Below are 25,725 nucleotides of genomic sequence, written 5' to 3'. Positions count from 1 at the left end.
ATACACAGAAATGGCCTAGAAGCAATGACAGACATACCCCAGTGGCAATGAGCACACCTAGAACCTAGATCTTGGTTTCTAAATGCCATTCACACTAAAAGGAACCAAGTCTTCTTGGGGAACTGTCTAATCTCATGCCTCAGGCTGGGAAAGTACAGAGTGAGCTTGAGACTTCTTGTGCAAGAAAGCAATCATTGTTCAGTGACTAATAAGGTTATATCAGGCCACAAGATTGTGCTTGAAGGGACTCCCACTGGCCACATTAGGATGGTTTGAACATCAAAAAGAATAGTAGTAGTAACAGATTATAATAGATTGAGGGAAAATAAAATCTCATGAATCTATAATGATACTCCAAAAAAAGGAGGTACAGGAGAAAGTCTACAGAAGCATGCCAGCTAATTATTAAAAGAAGGAATGATAAAATTAGAAAACTACTATTAATAAAACTTTCAACAGAACACTTTCATTAAGCTCACTCTCATCTTGAACACCTGCCTCATTCGTAAAATGTTCAAACTGTCATTTCTTGGCAGAAAAATATGCTAGCAGAAAATGTACCAAATACAGTCTGTAAGTTGCTGAGTTAATTTTTTCAAAACAGTTTTGTTGAGGCATAATTTACATACCATAAAGTTCACCCATTTTAATTGTACACTTCAATGAGGAAAAGAGCCATTTTGCAACCCCAGCACAATAATTGATTCAGGCAAGGATCATCAATGAATGCTAAAACCACTGAGTTTAAGATCGTTGGAGAATAGGATATTTATGTGGTCTCAAAAATATCACTCCATAGATTACTGAATAATTACAAAGGACAAAATGTGCCTTTACAACAGCTATCTAACTTGTACCACTTTAATGAAGTGATCAAACTTAGCCTCTCCAATAGTAGGATAACTGGACTTTATGTGCCTCTTGATCTGACATGATAAGAAGTATACAATACCATTTATGTAGTAGTCTTATCAAAAATGTTTAAGTTGAATCTAATCATAAGAAAATAATCAGATATTCCACATGTGAGACATTCTGAAAGATGATGTAGTATTCTTACCCAAAATGTTTAACTTGAATCTAATCTCAAGAAAATAATCAGACATTCTATGTGTGAGACATTCTGAAAGATAATTGGCTTGGACTCTTCAAAAAGTTCGTTATGAGAAAAAAAATTCGAAACAAGCAAACAAAAATAAGTAGATAGTCTTAGATTAAAAAAGCCATAACATTCAAGTCTACCTTGTTACCCTTGATTAGGTACTGATCAAAACTAAAAAGATATTGTTTAGAATATTGGGGGATTGAATATGGACTGTATATTAAATGATATTAAGGAATTGTTTATTTTACTAGATGTGATAGTTATTATGTAGGAAAAGATCCTTATTCTTAGAAGATTCAGGCTATGTTATTTAGAGAATTCTCATGTCTGTGGTTCACTTTCAGCAAAAATTTGCAAAGAGGAAGATTTAGCAATTTGTGGCAAAATGTTAACAGTGGGTTAATCTAGGTAAAAGGCATACAAGTGTGTGGTTTTTACTATTCTCTCAACTTTCCTATAGACTTAAAAATTGGGGGGTGGAAATCATTTTTATAGACTTTGCCTAATTATGGAATATAATGAAGCCTAAGGAATTAAGACAAATGGGAGCTAGTTAACCAGAGTTACTACTTTTAAAGATGTGGCCTTAAAATAATACAAATTTTATTATTTGGCATTCTAGATTTTTCATTTTCTGCATTAATAGAGGTCATCAACCATGAACTTCTTCAGCTTCTTTCCCTTCCAGACATACCTATATCATCATTCATCTTTACTTCCTTCTCTCCTGTGTTAAGGAAAAAATATTCTATCAATTTTGAAACTATTTTGAATTATCAGAGGGAGGTTAAATTCTATATCGCTTTAATATTTTTTAAAACTGCCTGATGGGGAGAGTTTCTAAGTCAGATAGATACGGGTTCAAGTCAAGGCATTACCACTTAATTGTTGTGTGACCTTAATTGTTACTTAATCTCTCTGAGTCTGTATCTTCATTTTTAAAATGAGGGATAATATCTATCTTTTAGGGGTTTTGTAAGGATTAAAAGAAGCAATGTCAGTAAATGGTAGTGGCAGAACTGGTTACTGATTATCAGAATTTACTATGTTTATGTGGTCAGGTAAGAGAAAAGAAGGGTCATGTGATTCAAAAGGTAGCTATTAAATTGGATCTAGAGAAGGTAGTTCCAGGTAGTTTATCACCAAAAACCACTTACCTAGACAAGTTATAAGAACTGCTGAGATGTGAGAGTGTCAGTAACTAGAAAACACTCAGGAATGAGATTAAACAATGCTTGACTTAGTTGTCTTCCTGTCGCATGTTTTTCTACAGTGATCAGTGCTTCTCGGGTAGAGTTGAGGAAGGTGTCAAAAAGTAATTTGGGCTGTAGAGAAAAATTATAGTGATTTTTTTCTCTTGGCAGGGATTCTCTTTGTCATAAATGAAATCTCAAGGCTTTCAGCCAGTGTTTCCTTAATAAAATTAAGATTGTTAGCATTGAAAAGGGACTTACTTTATTTAAATGGAGAAACTGTGGCTCAGAGAGGCTGAATGACTTCTTTAAGAACACACAGCTAATTAATGGCAGAGCTAGGACCAGGATCCAGACTTCCTTATTATCAGAATGGTGTTCTTTCTTCTGGTATGCTCTTAAAACAATTGTAATGTAGGATCACTAAATATAAAAACAAATCTTAGTCATGTACCTAATAGTAGAGGACAAAGGTTATCAAAGTATGATAGTTCTTTGGATAGGATATAAGTTCTAGGTATCTGGGGAAAGTTCTAAGTAAACACAGGATAAAAAGAGTAAAACAATGAAGAGTAATGATTACTTGGAGTTACTTTTTTGCTAAAAATTCATTTGAGCTGGAGAGGCGATGAGATTTCATATTGGTTCTCCACTGAGACAAAGGAGGCCATGAAAAAGAATGAGAAAAAAAGCCTGGTATTTCTTGACTCTGTGGGCTCCTTTTTGCCATTCCCACCCAAGGAGACTTTCTTTTTCATATCAGGAAATGACAAGATGAAGAAATTGAGAGTGGCAGGGTTTAATTATGCTGTCTTAAGAGAGGTTGTTTTTTGTTATTTTATTTTGTTTTTTAGTAGTTAATTGGATCATGTATGCTGAAATGATCTGTGGACTGAAAAGTTTTTTGAGTAAGCTCAATGAATCCATTTATTTCTACTCAAATAATCGTTATAGAAAAAGTAATAGATGTGTTATTTTAATAATACAAATATTATAGTTTTTTCCTAAAGAGAAATCTTCAACTTGTATATAATCAAATCTTTATTTTAAAAGGATTCTGGGAAATGTTTTGATAATTTAATATCTTTAATTTTAGTACACATTTTTTTCCATCATAAAACATGACAACTGTTGCACTAAGAAGATCATATATTTAACTAAAAAGTTGGCTCTTTAAAAGTGATTTGGAGGCTGGGCACTGTCTCTCATGCCTGCAATCCCAGCACTTCAGGAGGCCAAGGTGGATGGATTGCTTGAGCCCAGGGATTCGAAACCAGCCTGGGCAACAAAGTGAGACCTCATCTCTTAAAAAAAAAATAGCTGGGTGTAGTAGCACACACCTGTGGTTCCAGCTACTTGGGATACTGAGGTAGGAGGTTTGAGCTTGGGAGTTCAAGGCTTCAGTGAGCCATGATTGCATCACTACACCCTAGCCTCGGTGACAGTGAGACTGTGTCTAATAAAAAAGCGTGATTTGGAAATGAAACATTACACTTTAAATATGTTAAAATATTACATAAAAGTCCAGTCAACTTTTCAATATCCATGAATAAGTTACAGAGAACCAGGCCCCTTTCTTTCTCTAACTTATGTGATGGGTTAGATAAGTGATGGGACTGAACTAGAAAGGTGTCAAAGTACTAGATAATTGAATTAAGGAGTGTCTGAACATGTGTAGGTAATGACCAATTTTTACATTTGATATTTCCCTCCTTTGTTTAACATTAACTATGCCTTTTTTCCTCCCGATCAGTCTAGATAATTGGGAATTAGTAGTAACTATAGTCAAATACCAGTTTCCCCTCTTGTTATTCTCTTTGTAAAAATTTACAACATTATTTTGAGGTTGACTTGATGGCAATGCTGCAGTCACACATCTGTCTTCTGAGTTGGTAGTCATTGAAACTGCAGCAACTCCAGTTCTTCTGGGACCACTTATGACAGAGTTGGCAATGCATGTGAGCCAATTTGTTACTAGTTTTAAGTATATGGTGCTACTTCTCTTAGAGAGGCAACATGGGGTGAGGGATAGGCATTTTCTGTTTCTTCATATACCAAACCATAATCATGTCTGGTAATATTTATCCAACACCCCAATAAAGGAATGGGCAATGGAAAAATCTTATACTTGTAATTATTTGAAAGTTCACTGAGTATTTTCATGGCATTTTACTTCTTTCATAAAGTATCCCAAAGCTTCAAGACTAAAATATATTTCTTCCATAATTATTGCAGTCTCTTAAGGAATAGAACTGGATAATTATTTAATAGCTGCTCACAACATTTAGGCTGCTATTTAGGGCAGAGTTACTCCTTAGAGTAACTATAAGCACCATAGGGATTTTGTAATATTTCCAAAATAAAATCCCATTAGTACTAAGCTGAATGGCTATGAACACCTTATTTTTTTGGTGCAAAACATTCTTAGTTGTCTCTCATGATTTGACTAACTCTTGCATAAAATGTCATAGGATCATTTTAGAGAAGTAGTTTTGTGTGATATGTAATAATCATACTTCATATTTACCCAGTGTTAATATTTATTGTCTGAGGGTATTGTTTTTAATTAGATTTTTTGGAGTTGGATTTTTTTAAGAAGCTTTGGTCCAGACAAGAAAGATTTTTTAAAAATACATATATATGTATTTTTTGAGACAGGGCCTCACTCTGTCACCCAGGCTGGAGTGCAGTGGCATGATCTCGGCTCACTGCAACCTCTGCCTTCCGGTTCAAGTGATTCTCCTGCCTCCCGAGTAGCTGGGACTACAGGCACGCACCACCATGCCCGGCTAATTTTTGTATTTTTTGGTAGAGACAGGGTTTCATGGTGTTGGCCAGGCTGTTCTCGAACTCTTGGCTTCAAGTGATCCACCGCCTCGGCCTCCCAAAGTGTGAGGATTACAAGCATGAGCCACCACACTCGGCCTAAAAATATTTTTATTAATTACTTTCATCCATCCTTCTCATATCTGAAGAGTATCAGATGCTGAGATGCCAAAAGATGCCTTTGAATTCCAATTAAGGTGCCTTCTTCCTGTTTCGTCTTCTAGAATAGAGTCTGATTTACTGAGCAAGGTTGTTTCATTTACTTCCTCTTTTTCTTTAATTCTTTGGGAAATCTTGGTGGCATTGGTTGATTGGTGAGGTGATCTCTTGTGTTCTTGAGTATAATGTTCCACTTCACCTACTTGAAAAGTGAATGCCCTTGTTCTGCCAGAGATGCGGCAGCAACACAAAGACATCTCTGTTTGTGAGGTTCACTTTTAGCGTCTCTTAACCTCAACAGAGACACTTGGTTGTTCCCAGTGCTGTTAATTGAAAGGTATTTTATGTCTTTCCACTGTTTATTAGCCACTTGCTCATCTTTGTTCCTCTTTACAGACAAAATAGATTTGTTGTCACACCTTTGTCTCTTGATTCTGAAGAACTTCTTGTAGGTTTGATTAGGGTACTAAAATTAGAATTGAGCAAGTATTCAGCTGCTGTTAGGAAAGCACATGTATGTTGTGATGGTTAACATTCTCAGAGCTCCACTTCCCAAACTTCCTTTTCTATATGTAAATCCAGATTTGAAATACACTCAATACATCTGCAAAATTAGATTTCTCACTAATCCTACTTATGTACATTTTGTGCCCAAGTGAATTTCCTCAAGCTGGAGAGACTCCCCAGATGAAATATGTAACATAATTTAAATCACTTCCAAGTAGCAGAATATATATTGTTTGTGAGAAGGACGGATTTTTCTCCAAAGTAATTTTATTTCTGTTACTGACCAAAAAACAAACACAGTACACTGGAGTCTTACTCTAATGCTTTTTTGGGGGCCCATCTCAATGGCCACCTCATGGATAAGATAAACTGATGGTATTTCACCAATTAAACTTTGCCAGATGGGATTCAGATAGGCCAGCCACATTCTAAGCACTTCAGTGTTTGAAGGGACAACAAATAGTATTTGCTGCAATGCCAGTTATTAGCTCAGCATAATACTTTTTATTAAAAATTGCACAGCATTTGGCAAACAGGTGTACTGTAACAGAAAAAGCACTCTTATATGGGAATCTAAAGATACAGGTCATAGTAGAAATTCATTAGCTTTGGCCTTTGAGAGGTAACTTAACCTTCTTGAGTTTTTAATTATTTGTTCCATCCCAGGGTATTGTGGGTAATATATATTGGCATTTTGAAAACTGAGTGCTATATAATTGGAAGATGTTCTTTTAGATGCCAGTTGAAACAGCACAGTAGTTGTGACTCTAAATACAAAGCATCTACTATATGCCAAGTCATTGTGTATCTCAGTGTAGGAGGTATAAATATTAATGGCACCTCTGCCTTGAACAGATACAAAGTGAGGGGGTAGGGGTATGGTAAAGGAAGAAGAACATAATATTCAGTTGATTTCCTAGAAAAGGTAGAATTTGAAATGAGACTTGAATAAGTAATAATTTCAACAGGATGACTGAATAAAGACCACTTAAGATATAATAATTCTACTACATTTTTCTCCTCTGCCTCCATGAATTCAGGATGCTTTCACCATCTTTTCTTTTTACACTCTTCCTTGAAATGTATTTTTTATTAATTTTGTGTGAAGGGCAGTGCTACACACAAGCAGAATGTCTTGTCACCACCTTAATATATCAGTGGCAGGACCAGTATGTGTATTCTCATGGCAGAAATGGAGCTTTGTACATCTCTGTAAATACTCTTTCTCCCATCAGACATACTTAGCACTAGGAATTCAGGTACATTAATTCTGAGTGTAACTTTGATTTTAATAAACTGGGTATCTTAAAAGAAGCTATGAGTAGTGAGAAGACAGTATTCTCTCTTTCATCCTCTTGCCTCTCCCCTCTCCCTGTATCCTTCCCTTCCTCCGTTTCTGAATGAGAAATAAACCTTAATTATGGCAAGCCCCTAAGATTTCAAGGTTGCTTTTAAACAGCCTAACTAACAACCTAACCAACATAGAAGGTAGATTGGACAATAACTGAAACCTTAAAATGTGGCACTGGCTTAGCAGGCAGGCAACAATGAGGAAACATACGGTGAAGGCTGAAAAGATGGCCAGCCATATTAAGCAGTTAGAACAGATTTGGTAAAACTGTTGCCTAACATAAATTGGGGGTCGTATTATATGGTTACTGAGCTGGCAGTTGTAGGAAAAGAGGTTGGGAATCAAAACTTATTTGTGTGCGTTGGTCTTTTTTTAATTGAAGTTTCTATTGAGGTAGTTGTAGAATAATATAGAAGTCATGTTAATTCTTTACCTAGTTTTCCTCAGAGGCAACATCTTGCAAAACTGTAGTACAGTATTACAACTAGGATATTCACATTGATAAAATCTAATCTACTTCAGATTTCCCCAGTTTTACTTGTGTATGTGTATTTAGTTCTGTACAGTTTTATCACATGTAGATTTGTATATCTACCACCATAGTCAAGATACAGAACAGTTTCATACCACATTTCCTCATGTTCCCCTTTTATCACAGCATCCACCTTCCCTCCCTTCTACCAAGTTCCCTTACCCACCCCTCTACCGCATTTCCTAATTAACTCCTTGGCAACCACAAATCTGTTTTCTATTTCTAAAATTCTATCATTTCAAAATACATAAATAGAGTCATACAGCATGTAACCTTTTGGGATTGGCTTTTTTCCCCCTCAGCATAATTCTCCAAAGATTCATTGTGTTTCTGTGTGTATCAATAGTTTGATTCTTTCTATTGCTGAGTAATATTCCATGGTATGGGTATACCGCAGTTGGTTTAACCATTCACCTGTTGCAGGACATCTGAGCTGTTTCCAGTTTTAGGACATTATGAATAAAACTGCTGTGAACATTTATGTACAGGTTCTTTTGTGAATGTAAGTTTTCATTTCTCTGGGATAGATATCCAGGAATACAATTGCTGGATCATATGGTAGTTGTGTGTTTAGACACTGCCACATTATTTTCCAGAGTGGCTGTACCATTTTATGTGTCCCCCAGCAGTGTATGAGTGATCCAGTTTGTCTGTGTCCTCATCAGCATTTGGTATTTTCGCTATTTTTCATTTTAGCTCTTGTAATGGAGGTGTAATGATATCATGGCAGTTTTAAGTTGCATTTCCCTGATGAATGATGGTGCTGAACCTTTTCCTGTACTTACTTCCCATCAGTATAAACTTTTCAGTGAAATGCCTGTTTGTGTCCTCTGTCCATTTTCTAATCAAATTGTTTATTTTTTACTGTTGTGTTTTGAGAATCTTCATGTGTTCTAGATGCAAGTCTTTTGTCACATATGTGGTTTGCAAATATTTTCTCACAGTCTGTAGCCTATCTATTCATTTTCTTAGTAGAGTTGTTCACAGAACAGTTTTTTAATTTTGATGCAATTCATTTGATCAGTTTTATTTTATGGATTATGTTTATGGTGTCCAGTCTAAGAACTTTTTGCCTAGCCCCATATCCCCAAGATTTTTTCCTATATCTTTTTTCTACAAGTTTTATCATTTTACATTTAAGGCTGTGACCCATTTTGATTTAATTTTTATATAAGATAGGAGGCTTAGATTAAGATTCTTCTTTTTTTTTCCTACAAATATCCAGTTGTTCCAGCACCATTTTTGAAAAAGTATCCTTCCTCAATTAAATTGCTTTTGTGCCTTAAAAAACAACAACAACAAAAAAAAAACCAAAAAAAACCCTGCTTGACATATTTGTGTGGGTCTTTTTCTGAGATCTCTATACTATGGGTCTATGTGTCTTTCCCCCAATGCTTTCATTACTATAGCCATACAGTAAGAAGCCTTAGTATCTGGTAGAATGATTCTTCCCACTTTATTCTACTCTGTCAAGATTGTTTTAGTTTCCATGAAAATTTCCTGGGATTTGATAGGAATTGCATTTAACCTATAGATCAATTTGGGGAGAATTAACATCTTTACTGTGTTGAGTCTTCCCATCTATGAACATATGTCCCAAAATTTATCTAGGTGTTCTTTGATTTCTTTCATGAGCATTTTGTAATTTTCATCACCCACATCACATACATGTTTTGGTTTTGTTAGATTTATACCTTAGTATTTTATTACTTTGTAGTGATTATGAATGGTATTATGTTACACAAGTTTTTGTTAGTGTAAAATCAACACAATTTTTGTATGTTGATTTTATATCTTTTGACATTGCTGAACTCACTTGTTAGTTCTAGGCGGTTTTTTTGTGTGGATTCCTCGGAATTTTCCTTATAGACAGTTATGTCATCTGCAAATAGAGTATTATTTTTTCCTTTCCAATCTGTATGTCATTTATTTCTTTTTCTTGTCTTTTTGCACTGGCTAGAACTTCCAGTATACTATGTTGAGTAGTAGTGATAAGAGCAGACATCCTTGCCTTGTTCCTGATCTTATGTGGAAAGTCTTCAGTCTTTCACCTTAAGTATGATGTTATTTGTAGATTTTTTTTGTAGACGCCCTTTATCAAGTTGAGGTAATTCCCCTCTGGGAGTTTTTGTTTGTTTGTTTGTTTTACCATGAACAGGTACTGGATTTCGTCAAAATTCCTTTTCTATAGTAATTGACATAATCATGATTTTTCTTCTTTAACTCATGATACAGTGGATTACATTGAGATATAATAATTTTATTTTATTTTATGTTTTGAGACAGAGTTTCACTCTTGTTGCCCAGGCTGGAGTGCAATGGTGCAATCTTGGCTCACTGCAACATCCACCTCCCAGGTTCAAGCGATTCTCCTGCCTCAGCCTCCCAAATAGCTGGGATTACAGACGTGCCACCACACCCAGCTAATTTTGTATTTTTAGTAGAGACAGAGTTTCACCTTGTTGGTCAGGCTGCTCTCGAACTCCTGACATCTGGTGATCCACCCGCCTCAGCCTCCCAAAGTGCTGGGATTACAGGCATGAGCCACCACGCCCAGCCTACGTTGATATATTTTCAATCTTGAGTCAGCCTTACATATGTGGAATAAATTCTACTTGGTCAGGGTTTATAATTCCTTTTATACATTGTAGCCAAATACATCTAGTATTTTGTTGAGGATTTTTAAATGTATGAGAGATTTTTCAAGTGTTCATGATATGTATTGGTTGGTAGTTTGGGGCATTTTTTGTTTTGTTTTCTTTTGCTGTTTCTGCCAGGTTTTGGTAATAGTATAATACTGGCCTTTATTTTTTAGAAGGATTTGTGAATAATTGGTATTAATTTTTCTTTAAGTGCTTGGTAGAATTTTCCAGTAAAGTTATCTGGGCCTGGATATTTTGTTTTTGAGAGCTTTTAAATTACAAATGGAATTGCTTTAATGTTTCTAGGACTATTCAGATTATCTGTTTCATCTTGGTTGAGTTCTCATAGTTTGTAGTCTTTTAGGAATGGTGCATTCCTGCTAAGTGGTTGACTTTATAAGTATAAATTTGTTGATAGGATTTCCTTTTTACCCTTTTAATGGCAGTAGGATCTGTAGTGGTATACCCTGTTTCCTGGTTTTGGTGATTTGTGTTTTCTCTATTTTTTTTTCTGTCTTGCTAGAGGTTTATTAATTTTATTGATTTTTTTCAGAGTCAGCTTTTTGTCTCGATGTTTTTCTGTGATTTTTCTGTTTGCAATTTCATTGATAACAACTCTTTGTTATTTTCTTCATTCTGCTTGCTTTGGGTTAATTTTGCTCTTTTTCTGTTTTCTTAAGGTAAGAACTTAAGATTATTGATTTGCAAACTCTCCTTCTTTTTAATAAGTGACTTATGGGTTGGAGGGTAGCATATACAGCATGGGTGTTGTTAGACAAAGGGATGATTCACATCCTGGGTGGGGCAGAGCTGAACTGTGTAAGATTTCATCACACTACTCAGAATGGTGCACAATTTAAAACTTATACATGGTTTATTTCTAGAATTTTTCATTTAACATTTTCTGACCACAGTTGACCACTGGTAACTGAAATCACGTAAAGTGAAACCATGCCTAAGGGAGGACTACTGCATTCTCCTTATTTATTTATTTATTTATTTTTGCCAACGCGCCCAGCTAAGGGCTTATTTTTAATCGTAAATAATATTGCCTAATATTACAGCTGACATTCCATTATTACCTTGCCTAGTAGGTTTCCAGAGAAACAGTGCTGAAAGCCAAACTCGAGGTCATTTCACCAGGGAGAAAGAAAAGGTTTTATTAACCCTTTACTCATAGCAGTCCAGGGTAATCTCACAGTATCAGGACCCAGTCTCCTATATTGCTGCTCTGCCATTCATGGCTTCTATTTCCAAGGTTACTTTGAAGTCCAAGAATCCTGCTGGAGCTCTAGCTACCACATCCATGTTCTAGCAGGAACAGAAGATGAGCCCACCTGCTTCCCCTTAAGCCTTTAAGTTTAAAGAAACTTCCCAGAAGCACCACTAAGCACTTGTTATTTTCTTTTTTCTTTTTTTTTCCCATCACTCAGCACTTCTTATTCCATGTCAATTCCAGAACTTAGTCATATGACCACATGTATCTGCAAGGAAAGCTAGGCACATTGCTAACCTGAATAAATTCTGGGATTCTGATACAAAGCAAAAAAGGGAGAACAGATCATTGGGTCAGGCAATTAGCATGCTCTCCTATACATACATAAGGGGGAAACAATAAGCTTTTTATTAAAAGATGAGACTAAAAAAAAGTCATATAAATTAGCTGGGCATGGTGGCACGTGCCTATAATCCCAGCTACTTGGGAGGCCGAGGCATGATAATCGCTTGAACCTGGGAGGCAGAGGTTGTGGTGAGCCAAGATCATGCCACCGCACTCCAGCCTGGACAACACGAGTGACAGACTATCAAAAAATAAAAAAATCAAAAAGTCATGTAGACATTGGGATATAGATGATTGCTTATAATCATCTGCTTATGATTTTAAAATGCTTTTTATCAAGGTAAGTCATTTTCCAATGAAATACAAAACTTTTGAAAGAAAAAAATTCTTTGGGCCAGGCATGATGGCTCACACCTGTAATTATAGCACCTTGTCGAGGCAGGAGGACCACTTGAGCTCATGAGTCCGACACCAGCCTGGGCAACACGACAAAACCCCGTCTCTACAAAAAATACAAAAATAAGCTGGGCATGGTCGCACACGCCTGTAGTCCCAGCCACTAGGGAGGCTGAGGTGGGAGGATGGCTTAAGCCCAGGAGGTGGAGGTTGCAGTGAGCCCAGACTGCGCCACTGCACTACAGCCTGGGCGACAGAGCCAGAACTTGATTTTTAAAAAAATTATTCATCCTGGAACGTTAGCTCTCTAATCTGTTAAAATAGTTTTATCTCCATCAATTGTGAGATGTAATTAACATGAGGTATATTTTAACTTACTGGTGCTAGGTTAAACTATAGGAAATTGCTGTTTTTTGTAGTCGGAAACAATAAAATATTGGCAATTTTACACAGCTCAACCTGTAACAAAGTATCAAAGGGTGTGAATAATTTACTTAAAAAATATAAACTAGCACAGATTTAGTTTACTGCCATGATAAAATGACTAATACAGCTGAATTTCAATAATCTTTCTCAAGTGGGAAAGGAGCAAAATTACATCTGGAATATTTGGAATTGTTCCTTTATCCTCAAGCACTTCAAAATTCTTTTTCTGTTCCTAGATAAAATACTTATTGTAGTAGACTAAGAATAGGCCCCAAAGACTTCCATGCCCTAATCCCTAGTATTATGCCTGTGTATGTTAAATGACCTAGCAAAAGAGACTTTGCAGATGGAATTAATGTTGTTTTGTTTTGTTTTGTCTTTGAGATGGAGTCTCGCTCTGTCGCCTAGGCTGGAGTGCAGTGGCGCAATCTCAGCTCACTGCAACCTCCACCTCCCGGGCTCAAGCAATTCTCCCACCCCAGCAACCTGAGTAGCCGGGACCACAGGTGTGCGACACCATACCTGGCTAATTTATGTATTTTTAGTAGAGACGGGGTTTCGCCATGTTGGCCAGGCTGGTTTCAAACTCCTGACCTCGTGATCCACCCGCCTCGCCTCCCAAAGTGCCGGGATCACAGGCGTGAGCCACTGCGCCCGGCCAGAATTAATCTTATACACCTTCAGCAGGGTGCAGTGGTTCATGCCTGCAATCCCAGCACATTGAGAGGCCAAGACAGGAGGATCACCAGAGCCCAGGAGTTCAAGACCAGCCTGGGCAACATAATGAGAACCCATCTCTTAAAAAAAAAAGGTAAAAAAACAACCAGGCATGGTGGTGTGTGCCTGCAGTCCCACCCACTCAGGAGGCTGAGATGGGAGGACTGCCTGAGCCCGGGAGTTCAAGGCTGTAGTAAGCCACGGTCACGCTACTGCACTCCAGCCTGGGCGACAGAGCGAGACCCTGTCCCAAAGGAGAAAAAAAAAAGTTATCGACCTTAAAATAGGGAGATTATCCACGTGGGCCCAGAGTAATCAAATAGACATTTAACAGTGGGAATGGAAGACAGCAGGGTAGGTCAGAGAGAGGGATGATGGAAGAAGTAACAGGAATGATTCAGAATGGGAGAGGGACTTCACCCACTATTGCAGGCTCTGAAGAAAAGGGGATCATGAGCCAAGGAATGAAGGCAGCCTTCAGAAGCTAGAAATGACCCTCAGCTAACAGACAGCAAGGAAAAGAGACTTTGATCCTTCAACTGCAAAGAACTGAATTCTGCCAACAACTGAATAAACAAGGAAATGGATTTGCCCCCAACCCCAAAACCTCCATAAAGGAATGCATTCCTGCCAGCACTTTGAATTTAGGCCAGGTAAGACCCGTTGTCACACTTTTCACCTACAAAACTATAAGACAATACATTTGTGTTAACTCACTGAGTTTGAAGTAATTTGTAACAGCCTCAAAGGAAAACTTATATACTTACCTTAATAAAACCTCGAATTTAAAGGACTCAGAAGGGTCCCTAAAGTCATTTACAAGTATTTCATTTTACTTATTTTTTGAGACAGGGTCTCACTGTGTCACCCAGGCAAGAGTACAGAGGCGCAAACGCAGCTCACTGCAGCCTCGACCTCCCATCCCAGGCCATCCTCCCAGGCCAGCTGCCCAGTAGCTGGTACCACAGGCGCACGACACTATGTCCAGCTAATTCTAAAAAATTTTTTGTAGAGACGGGGCCTCCCCACGTTACCCAGACTGGTCTCAAACTCCTAGGTCCAAGTGATCCTCCCACCTCGGCCTCCCAAAGTGCTGAGATTACAAGTGTGAGCCACTGCACCCAGCCCAAACTGTATTTTAAAAATCCAATTCATGTCTGGTCCCAAATGATTCTGGTAAAATAAGTTGTGTTATGACTGGATATGTGTGTATAGCCAGTAAAATGCAATAAAACATTAAAAGACTGAAAGCTACACAGCAATTATTTTTATGTAAGAACTCTAAAAAGTTCTTGACAAGTTATTATGGGAAACATTTCATCTAGGAGTGATTTCTAAGGCAGCATTTGAGTTTCCATAAAAACAGAACTTTCTCAGAAGGTATATCAATAAGAGGACCAGAATCTTCTATTTCCAAGTGCATTGGTTTCTCCTGTTCACAACGCAGGTTTGAACTCTCGTTCATTTGAATCTTTTCCTCTTCCAATTCCAAAGATTTATCTGGGGCTGAAGCTACCACTTCTTCGTCTTCATCTTCATGTAGAAAGCTACAAATCATGTTGGGTCGATAGGAGAAATCATTATCCTTTATTTGCAACCATTCCATCCCACCTATGTTTTCTTCTCCTTCCTTCTTCTCTGTCAGAAGAGTTCTTGTCATGCTGAGCTTCTTCATTGTGTGACATTTATATTTTAACACTGTTTTATTATTGCCTTCTGTATCAGCATGTTCAACATTTTCTTCAAATATAACACAGGTCCCAAGAGTGTCTTCATACTCCCCAGCAAAGACACAGCTGTCCACTTGCAGAATGGGCCTCTCAGTGTCAATGCCCAAAACCTTGCATTTATTTTCACATTTGAGAGAAAGTCTGAATCAATAATTCCTGATAATTCCACTAGAACCAACTGCTCCTCCTCTTCCTCCTCTTCTCCATCCTCCAGACCCTGCTAGTCGGCCGCGGCCTTGGTCCCGTGGCGCCTCGCCTACTAGTCACTGGCGACGCCCTCCCGGAGCTGCCATCTTGAGTACCGGCCCTACATTCTCTTTTAAGGCATTTCTGATAATCAGCAATTTAAAAACCCTAGTTGTTATCGCCAACTGTCAATTTCACTAATGGTTCCTTTACTATCCATTATAAAGCTCCATGTTAACAAACATCTGCACATAGATATCCCAAAGGCTCAAATTAAACTTGTCTAAAACTAAACTCCTTATTTTCATATTCTCCCGGGTCTCCCAGATCTGTAACTCCTTTTCTTTTTCTCAGCAAAAGACTGCTGCTATTTACTCAGGAATCTAAAGCAGGCTATTTCTATTTCTTCAGTAAGTGATGATGATTATACTTCTTAAATAGCTCTTGAATCCTTTCTCTTCACTAGTTTCCCACTACCACATCCCTATTTCAGGCTTTCTTTGTCCCCCACCTTGAAAATATAATTTTTTTCAGGTTTATGAAAAACATCAGCTCCTTGTCCATACCTTATTTTCTTACTCCCTAGGGGCAATCACTTTCAATTATTTTAGCTAAATTTTGCAACTATTTATTTTTATATTTTTAAACATCATGTAGTGTTACTTTTTAGTTTTTCCGTATTAGACCTTCTCTACTGACTTTCCAAAATGGGTGGAGGGGAGGATTTAACTCTTTTATATCATATATATATATATATATATATATATATATATACACACACATACACACACACACATTTTCCTCATCCTAATATGTATATATTATAAATTTCACATAAATCAATATTTAATATTTGGATTATGATTGCATAAATGTTATTTGCAGCCTGGCCATGTAGTATACTATATTATGTCTTCTTCCTTTTACAAGTTTTATTTTCCTTTGAATCTTATTTCTTTATTTACTTAGTTTTCTATATACTTTTCTAAGTCCCTGCTTTTACTGTAAATCTATCAGTTGCCTCTTTGATTCATCTCTGCCAGAGTCCTCTAATCTCCATACTACAGTCCTTAATTGTTGCTTTCTTGGTCTGCTGCTCGGCTATGGTCTGTCTTCTATAGCATTCTTATATTGACTATACTCTTTGTTAGTTCTCCAGTTTCATGGCTCTTACTTACACTTCTGTTTCTTGGTTTATTCCCTTGTTTCTGATATAGCACATATTCTAGCAGTTTCCAGAAAGAGTGCATAGGAAGTAAACTTTTTGAGACCTTGCCTGTCTGAAAAGGTGTTTATTCTACCTTCACATCTAATCGATAATATCGGGTATTGAATTTTAGCTTGGAAATAATTTTCCCTGGAACTTTTGAAGAAGTTGTTCTGTTGTTTTCTAACTTTGAGGGCCATTTTGATTCCTGAACCTCATGTGAACTTTTCATTGTGTTTTTCAATGGAAGGTTTTAGGATCTTCCTCAAAATACTGAAATACCAGATGATGCGTTTTGGTGTGGATCTGTTTCACCCACTGAGCCCATTATTGGTGACTCAAGGAATTCATTTCTTTCCGTTTGGGTCTATTTTCTTGAATTAAGTTTTTGCTCATTCTTTCTGGAAATACTCTTTTTCTAATGTTTGATGCCCTCGACTGATCTAAATTTAATTTCTCTCCTATTTTCTCGTTATATTTTTGTTAAATTTTCTGGGGTATGTACTGAACTTTTTATTTGTCTTTCTACTGATCTTTGATTTCTGCTATAAGTTTAATTTTGCAAGAGATTGTTGTGTTGTTTTATGATTATATATATGTACTTTGTAAATAGTATCCTGTTCTTATTTCATGAATTCAGTATTATCTCTTTGAGGATATTAATGATTTTTTAAATGTATATTTTATTCTTTCTGGAGTATTTCTTTTAGCTTTCTTTATATTTCTGTTTTGTTTCAGTCTTTCTTATGTTAGAGGCTTTCCCCAAATATCTGGTGATTCTTGGTTGTCCATTTATATTCAAGAATGATATACTGAAAAGTTTTGTAGGTGGGGCTTGTTAACTTACTATAGGATAATTTGGCTAGACATTTTCATTGGGGGACCTCTAACTGTTATCTTCAGGATTTATCTCTTTAGCTGGTCAAATTCTCTGGAGAAGAAACTTCCAGCTCCTGGCTAGAGATAAGCCTGGTGTTAAGCCAGTGTTCTGAGAACTGTTAGAGAAGAGACTGCAGGCTCAGTGTTCAGCTTGTAGGCTTTCACTTTATCCCTGTATAACTTTGACTTAATTCCCGTTTTGGTACAGAATACTTGCCCTCTGCTCTGCCTGGTGTCCCTGCTCCACAGCTTATTTGGTTCACCCTCTCCAAAGGAAAATTATCTCCAGGAATTGGGTAGGGAGAATTGCCCAGATATAGGATGTGGATGAGAGGAGGGGTCTGTTTCTTATCCTCTGACAATTCTGTTTTTAGCTCCACTTTCAATATCACTTTGAATTACCTAGCTCTACTAATTCCATATTCTTTCTAGGGTTCTCTCATACAAATCCAGCTGCAATTTTCATAGTTTTTTTGTTGTCTCCTTTCTTGTTTTTGTCCTTATGATTTTATGCTTTTGTCTTTTTCTTCTTCTGTTAAAAATATCTTTACTGCTATTTGACAAATGTTTTGAAATAGAGCAGTGGTAAATGCATGTGCTTAATCTCTAACTGGTAACCTTAGTGGTCTCCTCCGCCTAGTCTTAACCCATTCTAATTCACTTTCACAATACTGTCAAGATGATCTTGATAAAGTCACACTCTATTCTAGTCATCTCTTTATTAAAACCCTTCACTAGTTCCCATTGTCCAATGATAAATTCGATTCTTTGCATAATATACAAAGTACCCTGCATAATCTAACCCCTATCTGGTTCTCTAGCCTCATCTTGAAGAAGTATTTATGGTTTTCTAAACGCCTGATATTCTTTCCTCATCTATATTTTCGGACGTTCAGTTTCTTTTGCGTGGAGTACTCTACCCCATCATCGTCTGCGTGGTAGCTGCTCCCATGTCAAGATGGTTTGTGAAGCCTTCCTTGACTGCCTTGGCTCATCATTCTAATAGTTGTTTATCCCCTTCTTTGTATCCAGGCTGTGTTCTACATAATGTAGTATTAGCATTTATCATATAATATTGCAGTTATTTGTCTACATGTCTGTTTACTGGAATTTGAGCTTCTTGATAGAGATAATATCTTAATTATTTTTGTATCTTCAGAATTTAGCAATGCCTGGCATGAGCTTGGGGTCCAATATATGGTTTCAATTTATTTGTTGCCTGATATTTACACAGCATACTGTATTTAGCTTTTGGTGGAGAAAGAGATACAAAGCTAACAGACATGTGCACATGACCATCTTTCCATGTTATTAAACATTCTACATTTAATGGCTGCTAAATATTGCATTATATGGATATACCATAGTTTGTTTAGTTAATAGCCCATTGTTAGGTATTAGTTAATGTTTCAAACTTTTTGCTGTTTTAAATCATGCTGCAGTAAAAACCTAGCTGTAGGTAAATTTTAAGGTGTACATCCATGATTACTGGACATAAATAAAATTCTTAGAAGTTAAAATGCTAAATCAGTAGTAATGTCTGTTTTAAAAGCTTTTGGTATATATCCTTCCAGGTAGGTTGTACTTATTTATATTTTCACCAGAAATTCATTGGGGGGACCCATTTTTCTGCACTCTTTCCAGTACCACTCCTGTAATTACTACCACCACCACCACCATGATCATTCTTTGCCAAAATTTGCAAGTTAAAATAATATTTTCCTGGTTTAATTTGCATTCCTCTGGTTACTAATGAGGTTGAATATTTTGAAAATGTTTATAAATAATTTGTGTGTCATTTTATAAGTTGCCTATTTGTGTCTTTAACTGTTTTACTGTCAGGATTTTTTTTTTTATCTCACTGCCTCAATTTTTTTCTGGGAGAAATGAGAGATATACTATATAGCATTGTTTATGAAAGTACATTGTGTTCTTTGACAGTGAATTTAATCTCATCTAATAATTTTTATATGTATAACTTAAAATTTTCTTAAAGCATTAATTACAGTTTCTAGAAATCTGTGTTTGGGTTTAATGACTAAATCTCTTTTCCTAATCTTTTTTGAATATTTACCTAAAGTATTTGCAAAAGGCTAAGTTGAAGAAAACATCTGTCTCCAAAACAGAATGACACTGACTGGAAGCAGCTTCACCAAAATCTTTTGAGAATAATAAATAATTGTTTTAAAATATTTTAAAATACACAAATATACCACCTTAACCAATAGCCATTTAGTTAGGCCTATAGAGTTGTACAGACATCAAACAATCCAGTATTAGAACACTTTTGTTACCGCCAAAATTTTCTCTTGGCCATTTGCAGTTATTCCCCATTTCTATCCCAAACCCCATGCAACCACTAATCTACTTTCTGTCTTTATAGATTTGCCTTTTCTGGAGAGTTTATGTAGATTGAATCATATTATATGTGGCCTTTTGTGTCTGGTTTCTTTCATTTAGCATAATATTTTCAAGGTTCATCTATGTTGTAACATGTATCAGTACTTAATTCCTTTTATTGCTGTGTATCATTTCATTGTACAGTCATACCATATTTTGTTTATCCATTCATCAGTTGATGGACATTTCTTGGTTTTTTTTTTTGAGACGGAGTTTCTCTCGTCACCCAGACTGGAGTGCAATGGCACAATCTCAGCTCACTGCAACCTCCACCTCCCGGGTTCAAGCGATTCTCCTGCCTAAGCCTCTTGAGTAGCTGGGATTACAGGCGCCTGCCACCACACCTGGCTAATTTTTGTATTTTTAGTAGATACAGGGTTTCACAAGGTTGGCCAGGCTGGTCTCGAACTCCTGACCTCAGGTGATCCTCTTGCCTTGGCCCCCCAAAGTGCTGGGATTACAGGCATGAGGCACAGCACCCAGCCTCTTGTTGTTTTTTAAAATATAGTTTTAGCACTTACATTTAGATTGATAATCCATCTTGAGTTAATTTTTGTATATAGTTAAAGGTGGCGGTTTGATTTCATTTGGATGTAGATATCCAGTTGTCCCAGAGCCATTTGTTGAAAAAGATTATGATTTCTACCATTGAATTGCCTTGGTACCTTATAAGGTTTTATTTCTGGACTTTGTTTCTGTTTCATTGATCTCTATGGCTATTATTGCCCATATCATGCTGTCTTGATTACTTGATTAAGTTTTAAAATTAGATAGTGTTAAATCCTACAGTTTGTTCTTATTTTTCAAGATTGTTTTTTTCTGGATCCTTTGCCTCTCCATATACATTTAAATTAAGCTTGTCTATTTCTATAAAAAGAGCCTGCTAGAATTTTCGTAGGGATTACATTGAATCTGTAGATCAACTTGTGGAGAATTGCCATCTTAACAATAGTGAGTCTTTTAATCCATGAACATGGAATATATCTCCACTTATTTAGATATTCTTTAGTTTTTCTTAGCAATGTTTTTTTGTTGTCAGTGTACAGGTCTTATACTTCATTTGTTAAGTTTATTCCTAAGTATTATAATTCTTTTTGATGCTATTGTGAATGAAATTGTTTTCTTATTTTCATATTGTTTAGTACAATTATTTTTTAATAATGTCAATATGTGTATGCCATATTTAATATGCTGGCAGGAACCAGTCAATCACTGATGCTTGTCATGGGACCAAAATTCTGGGCATTAAGTACCTAGGTGCAGTTTTTGCCCTTAAAGAATGAAAGTCCTAAAAAATTTAAAGTATGTTAATACAGAAATAGTCCTGGGAATTCAATTAGAAGACATGACAAAATGCTAATAGTAAGGCTCTCTTAATAATGCTGACTTGTATTTCTTGACAGTTTATTGATTTTTAAAATCTTTATAAATGTACCCCTTTGCATTTAATATGTATCAATCAGCAAATTACTAGAATGTGCCTATGTTGACACTTCTGATCTCAAGTTAATGGTTTGTTGTAGTGCTCATCTGTGCTTCCATCATATTAAAAACTGTTATTTAGGGGAAAAAATTGCACCCCGCAGTTAGTTATTACAACAAAAAGGAGATATATTTTGCCAGGTTGAACATAATGTTTTTCTGGCCTTTTATAGACAGCCAGCATTGAAATCACTGTCCTTAAAGCATGATCTTGCAGAATGTCTCTATAAGATAAAATGAGGTATTACACTTTAAAAACTGGGTAACATTAGGGTTTTTCTGACTGGGTGAAGAAAATTAAAGTATATTACAGCTGGCCCTTCAACAATGAAGGGTTTAGGGGTGCTAATCCCTACACAGTAAAAAACCAAATATAACTTTTGACTCCCCAAAACTTAACTACTAATAGCCTACTGTTGATGGCAGCCTTACCACTAACATAGTCAATTAACACGTATTTTGCATGTTATATGTATTATTATATACTGTATTCTTACGATAAAGTAAGCTAGAGAAAAAGAAAATGTTAAGAAAATCATAAGGAAGAAAAGAAACATTTACCAGTTATTAAGTGGAATTGGACCATCATAAAGTTCTTCATTCTCGTCATCTTCATGTTGAACAGGGTGAGGAGGAAGAGGAGAGGGTGGTCTTGTCTCAAGTGTGGCAGAAGTGGAAGAAAATTCACGTATAGTGAACTTGCGCAGTTTAAACCTATGTTTTCCGAGAGTCAACTGTATATCGTTTAAATTTTTTAGTGTTTCTCTTGTAAATTGTTTTTCTTCTTGGGCACCAGTTATGGCTTATTCATGAGTAACCATTAATGAATACTAAAAGAAATGACCAAGTTTATTTGTGCATGTTAATAGAAAAACTCAAGAGTATCATGCTTACTTCAACAGCTTAGTTTTACTAGCAGTTACTGTTTCATATGATAAAATTAATGGTATTCTGTGGTACTCTGCCCCTGAGAAAATTTAAGAACCACCAAGTTAAATAAATCATTATTGGAAAAGAACAGAAATGTAAATATACTCAGTGCACTCATTTGCTTATAGGTAGCTAAGACCCACCAAAACCTATACTCCCAATTTAATGACTACCCTGTATGTCACTTTTAGGGTATAATGAGTCAAAAAGCAGTTAACACCTCATCCTAACAAAACATAAATGTCAACTAGACAGTTATTTGCCTGAAAGCTAGGGAGAGCAGAAAAAAAAAAAGTCTTGTCCATTGTTTACACAGTTTCCAAACAGATAGATGAGTGTTTTTTTCTTATGTGTTTTCTAAAACGTAAAGCTATTGAAATTGCTATGTAAAATTTTGTTAATCATGTGTTGAAAGGAATACGTAAATTATGTTCATGGGATATTTTGGCCTTAGATTAATGGTTGTGTGACTTTTTCTCCTATAGGCATGCTGCGAAGGAAGGTAGAAGTGGTAACACGGGTTTTCGAGGATTATCATCACGAGGAGCATGCACACAATGTCAACACTGCTTTTTAGTGAATGATCATATCTTCAGCATGTCGTTTCTGGATTATTACCTACAAATTCTGATGTTAAATAGAGTAGTATTTATACTTAATATTTCATCTTGATCATAATGAATTGTGCATCCTTTTTTCATTTAAGTATTGTACTGTTGAGAATTATACCTTAGTTTTGTTTTTAGTATTAGAAAATCAAAATTATACTAGCCCCTTTGTCCAGACAGCAACCTCTTAGATGTTGACTCTATATGTGTAATTTATGTCTTACTCTCCCTGGCATCAGTACACATCATCCTTCTCACTCCATTTGAATCATAGGGTGATGTCTGCCAAAAGTACATGCCAACCTATATAGTGCTAGATACTGTAAAGTCTCTTCTTCTGAAAGGAACCTACTGTCTAGTTTGAGATATAATTAATGCTTGTCTGCATAAAAACAATATAGATAATATAAAGAAGTGCAGTAAGAATTATAGAAAGTGTGTTATAGAGGTTCAGAGCAGGGAGGAAAAGTTAGGGTATATTATTATTAAAGGGTTAAGGAAAGGTAAGTTTCAAGGAATTTGGTTATTTTTAATGTATGGATATACTGGCATTTTATTTGGTTTTAGCATATGATTTATAGTTGGTGATTTCCGTGTATTTGTTTGCTTTTCTTTTTTTTGTTGTTTGTTTGTTTTGTTTTGTTTTAAATAAGCCTTGTTCTTAGGTTTGGAACAGTCTGGTCTCCTGTGTTTCATGTTTCACCTAAGTCATAAATAAAGGTAATGTCCTAAAAAAAAACATGTAATACTGAAATTAACTATTAAAAGTTTTTAAGTGAATAGAGCTCAGTAAACTATAATTTATTGAGCTAAATTTTCTGTTGTACTGATTGCACACGACCATCCTGGCGGGTACACATTACACGAAGAAATATTTTTGAAATGAATATTAGCAACGATTAGTCTTATGAGCAGACTAAATGCCAAAATTGACATGGACTCTTTTTTTTCTACTCAAACTTTTCCAAGCAGCAGCTTCTTATCCAGTAAGTTTTTGTAACCACGCAGAATTATAGAATGTGAAAATAATCCAGAACTCATATAATCTTGTGAATTATTTCTGTAGATACACAACTTTTAAGTATAATCTTTAGTAATCTCTAATTTTTCAGTTCAGTATTATTACTCTTATACTGTAGATAATAGTAATACTAAAGACATTTTTTCCCATTGCTTTTGGAGATTCAACTCTTGTAAAGTAGCCTGTGTACAAGTTCTACATTCAGTAATGAAAATATAGTTTATCAGAGGAAACACTGACTCTAGTCTTGTTCCTGCCTAATTAACTGGACAAATAATTTCATCTTGGGCATTATCTTTGTCCATAAATGAAAGAGTTGGATCATATTAGGGTTTCCCAAACTGTTTTGTGAGAAGGAACTGGTTTTCATTTCTCTGAAGTTTTGAGATTCCTTTATGTCTTTTCACTGTGAGTAGAGTGCTTACTCTATATTTCCTAAGTAAAATAAAGAAAAAGGAGACTACAATACTGCTTATACTATCTTACTGTTACATTATCTTCAGTGGGAGTTCTAGTGTTTTTCCTAGTACATAGAAGATGCCAGAGTATAGCAACTGGCTTCTAGATTGATCTAGTAATGTTATTAAGACTTACAGGGTGATCTCAGTATACTGTCTGGAATTGTACATTGGACTAAATCATAAATCATCTCTAAGATTCTTCCTGACCATTTCTAACATGTAAAGAAATGACATTGTTGAACAATTTTTTTTGTTTTGTTTTTTGAGACAGGGTCTTGCTCTGTCACCTAAGCTAGAGTGCAGTGCCGTGATCTTGGCTCACTGCAACCCCTGCCTGCTGGGCTGAAGTGATTCTCCTACCTCAGCCTCCCAAGTAGTTGGGACTACAGGTGCACACCACCACACCTAGCTAATTTTTGAGTTTTTTGTAGAGATGGGGTTTTGCCATGTTACCCAGGCTGGTCTTGAACTCCTGGGCTCAAAGGACCCACCCGCCTTGGCCTCCCAAAGTGCCAGGATCACAGGCGTGATCCACCGTGCCCAGTCATGTTGAACAAATCTTAATTAAAAGGTCAGAAATACAGAAATAAGCTATTTTTACCAGTAATGTTAAAGCATCATTTATCTTAGGCACTGGAGTCTTCAGCCCCTTCGTAACCATTGTTAACCAGCTGACATATTAGCTGAAGAATTCTTAAATTTAAAGTGTTGACACTATCCCAGTACATACCCATTTTTTAATCTTTTGAAAAGATGCTATATTTGTTCTCTATAACAGCATTTATGCTATTTCGTTTGGGAAATTTGAAAGACTTGCACAGTTGTTTACTCTTAATATTAGATGGTGAGTAGATTCAAGAGAAGATTTTTGGTTTTAACATCCTCTTCCATATCTTGGAATCATAACTGCTTAATAATGTAGTCTTCAGAAGCGTGCCACAAACAAAGCACCTAAAAAGGACAAACCCAGAAAATGTGTCTTTGTTAAGAAGGAGCTTCTGGATTAATTAAACTAACCTTGTTAAATTGACAGAAAGACAAATGAGGCATATTTTTTGGTTTGTCATAAATTCTTCTAGGGGTAAAATTGTGAAATTAGGTAAGATCTCTGTGCCCATGTATAACATCTAGAGATCTCCAAGGCTTTGTATACACTGTCTGATGTCCTTTTAAGCTGGGGAGAAGAATGTTGTGGGAAACAGAATAGCTATTATTACACAGTTAACAAGTTTGGCAGAATTAGAAATGGCCTGGTTTTCTTTTTAGTGTAATTTTCTGAATGTTTGTCTGTTTGTACCTATCACTTGCACTGGTTACAGTTATACACAGGTATGTAGAGTACTTCTTATGACCTTGCTTTCCAGTTGCAATTCCACAGCTATGTGAATACATATCTTAGCTATTCA

General features: G+C 36.1%; 1 protein-coding gene and 1 pseudogene across 3 annotated transcripts in view; one reads left to right on the top strand and one right to left on the bottom strand.

Moving 5' to 3' along the window:
- Positions 1-23,557, top strand: part of NUP62CL (nucleoporin 62 C-terminal like) — a 143,471-nt gene extending 119,914 nt beyond the window's left edge. For 2 of the 3 annotated variants that reach the window (XM_055377067.2, XM_055377066.2), the window contains exon 9: positions 22,715-22,851. In XM_055377067.2, coding sequence (XP_055233042.1) covers positions 22,715-22,806 — 92 coding nt within the window. In that variant the 3' untranslated portion in view covers positions 22,807-22,851. Of the gene's footprint in view, positions 1-22,714 lie in introns of all 3 variants that reach the window. The other variant, XM_019019648.4, reaches the window with a different exon arrangement.
- On the bottom strand, positions 14,668-16,770 carry LOC115932314 (general transcription factor 3C polypeptide 6-like; annotated as a pseudogene).
- Positions 23,558-25,725: the final 2,168 nt, after the last annotated feature.

The sequence above is a fragment of the Gorilla gorilla genome, chromosome X (genome assembly GCF_029281585.2).
Source record: "Gorilla gorilla gorilla isolate KB3781 chromosome X, NHGRI_mGorGor1-v2.1_pri, whole genome shotgun sequence".
In the NCBI taxonomy this organism is placed as follows: domain Eukaryota; kingdom Metazoa; phylum Chordata; class Mammalia; order Primates; family Hominidae; genus Gorilla; species Gorilla gorilla.
Note: the sequence above shows the minus strand (reverse complement) of the source record. Positions and strands in the feature narration are given on the sequence as shown.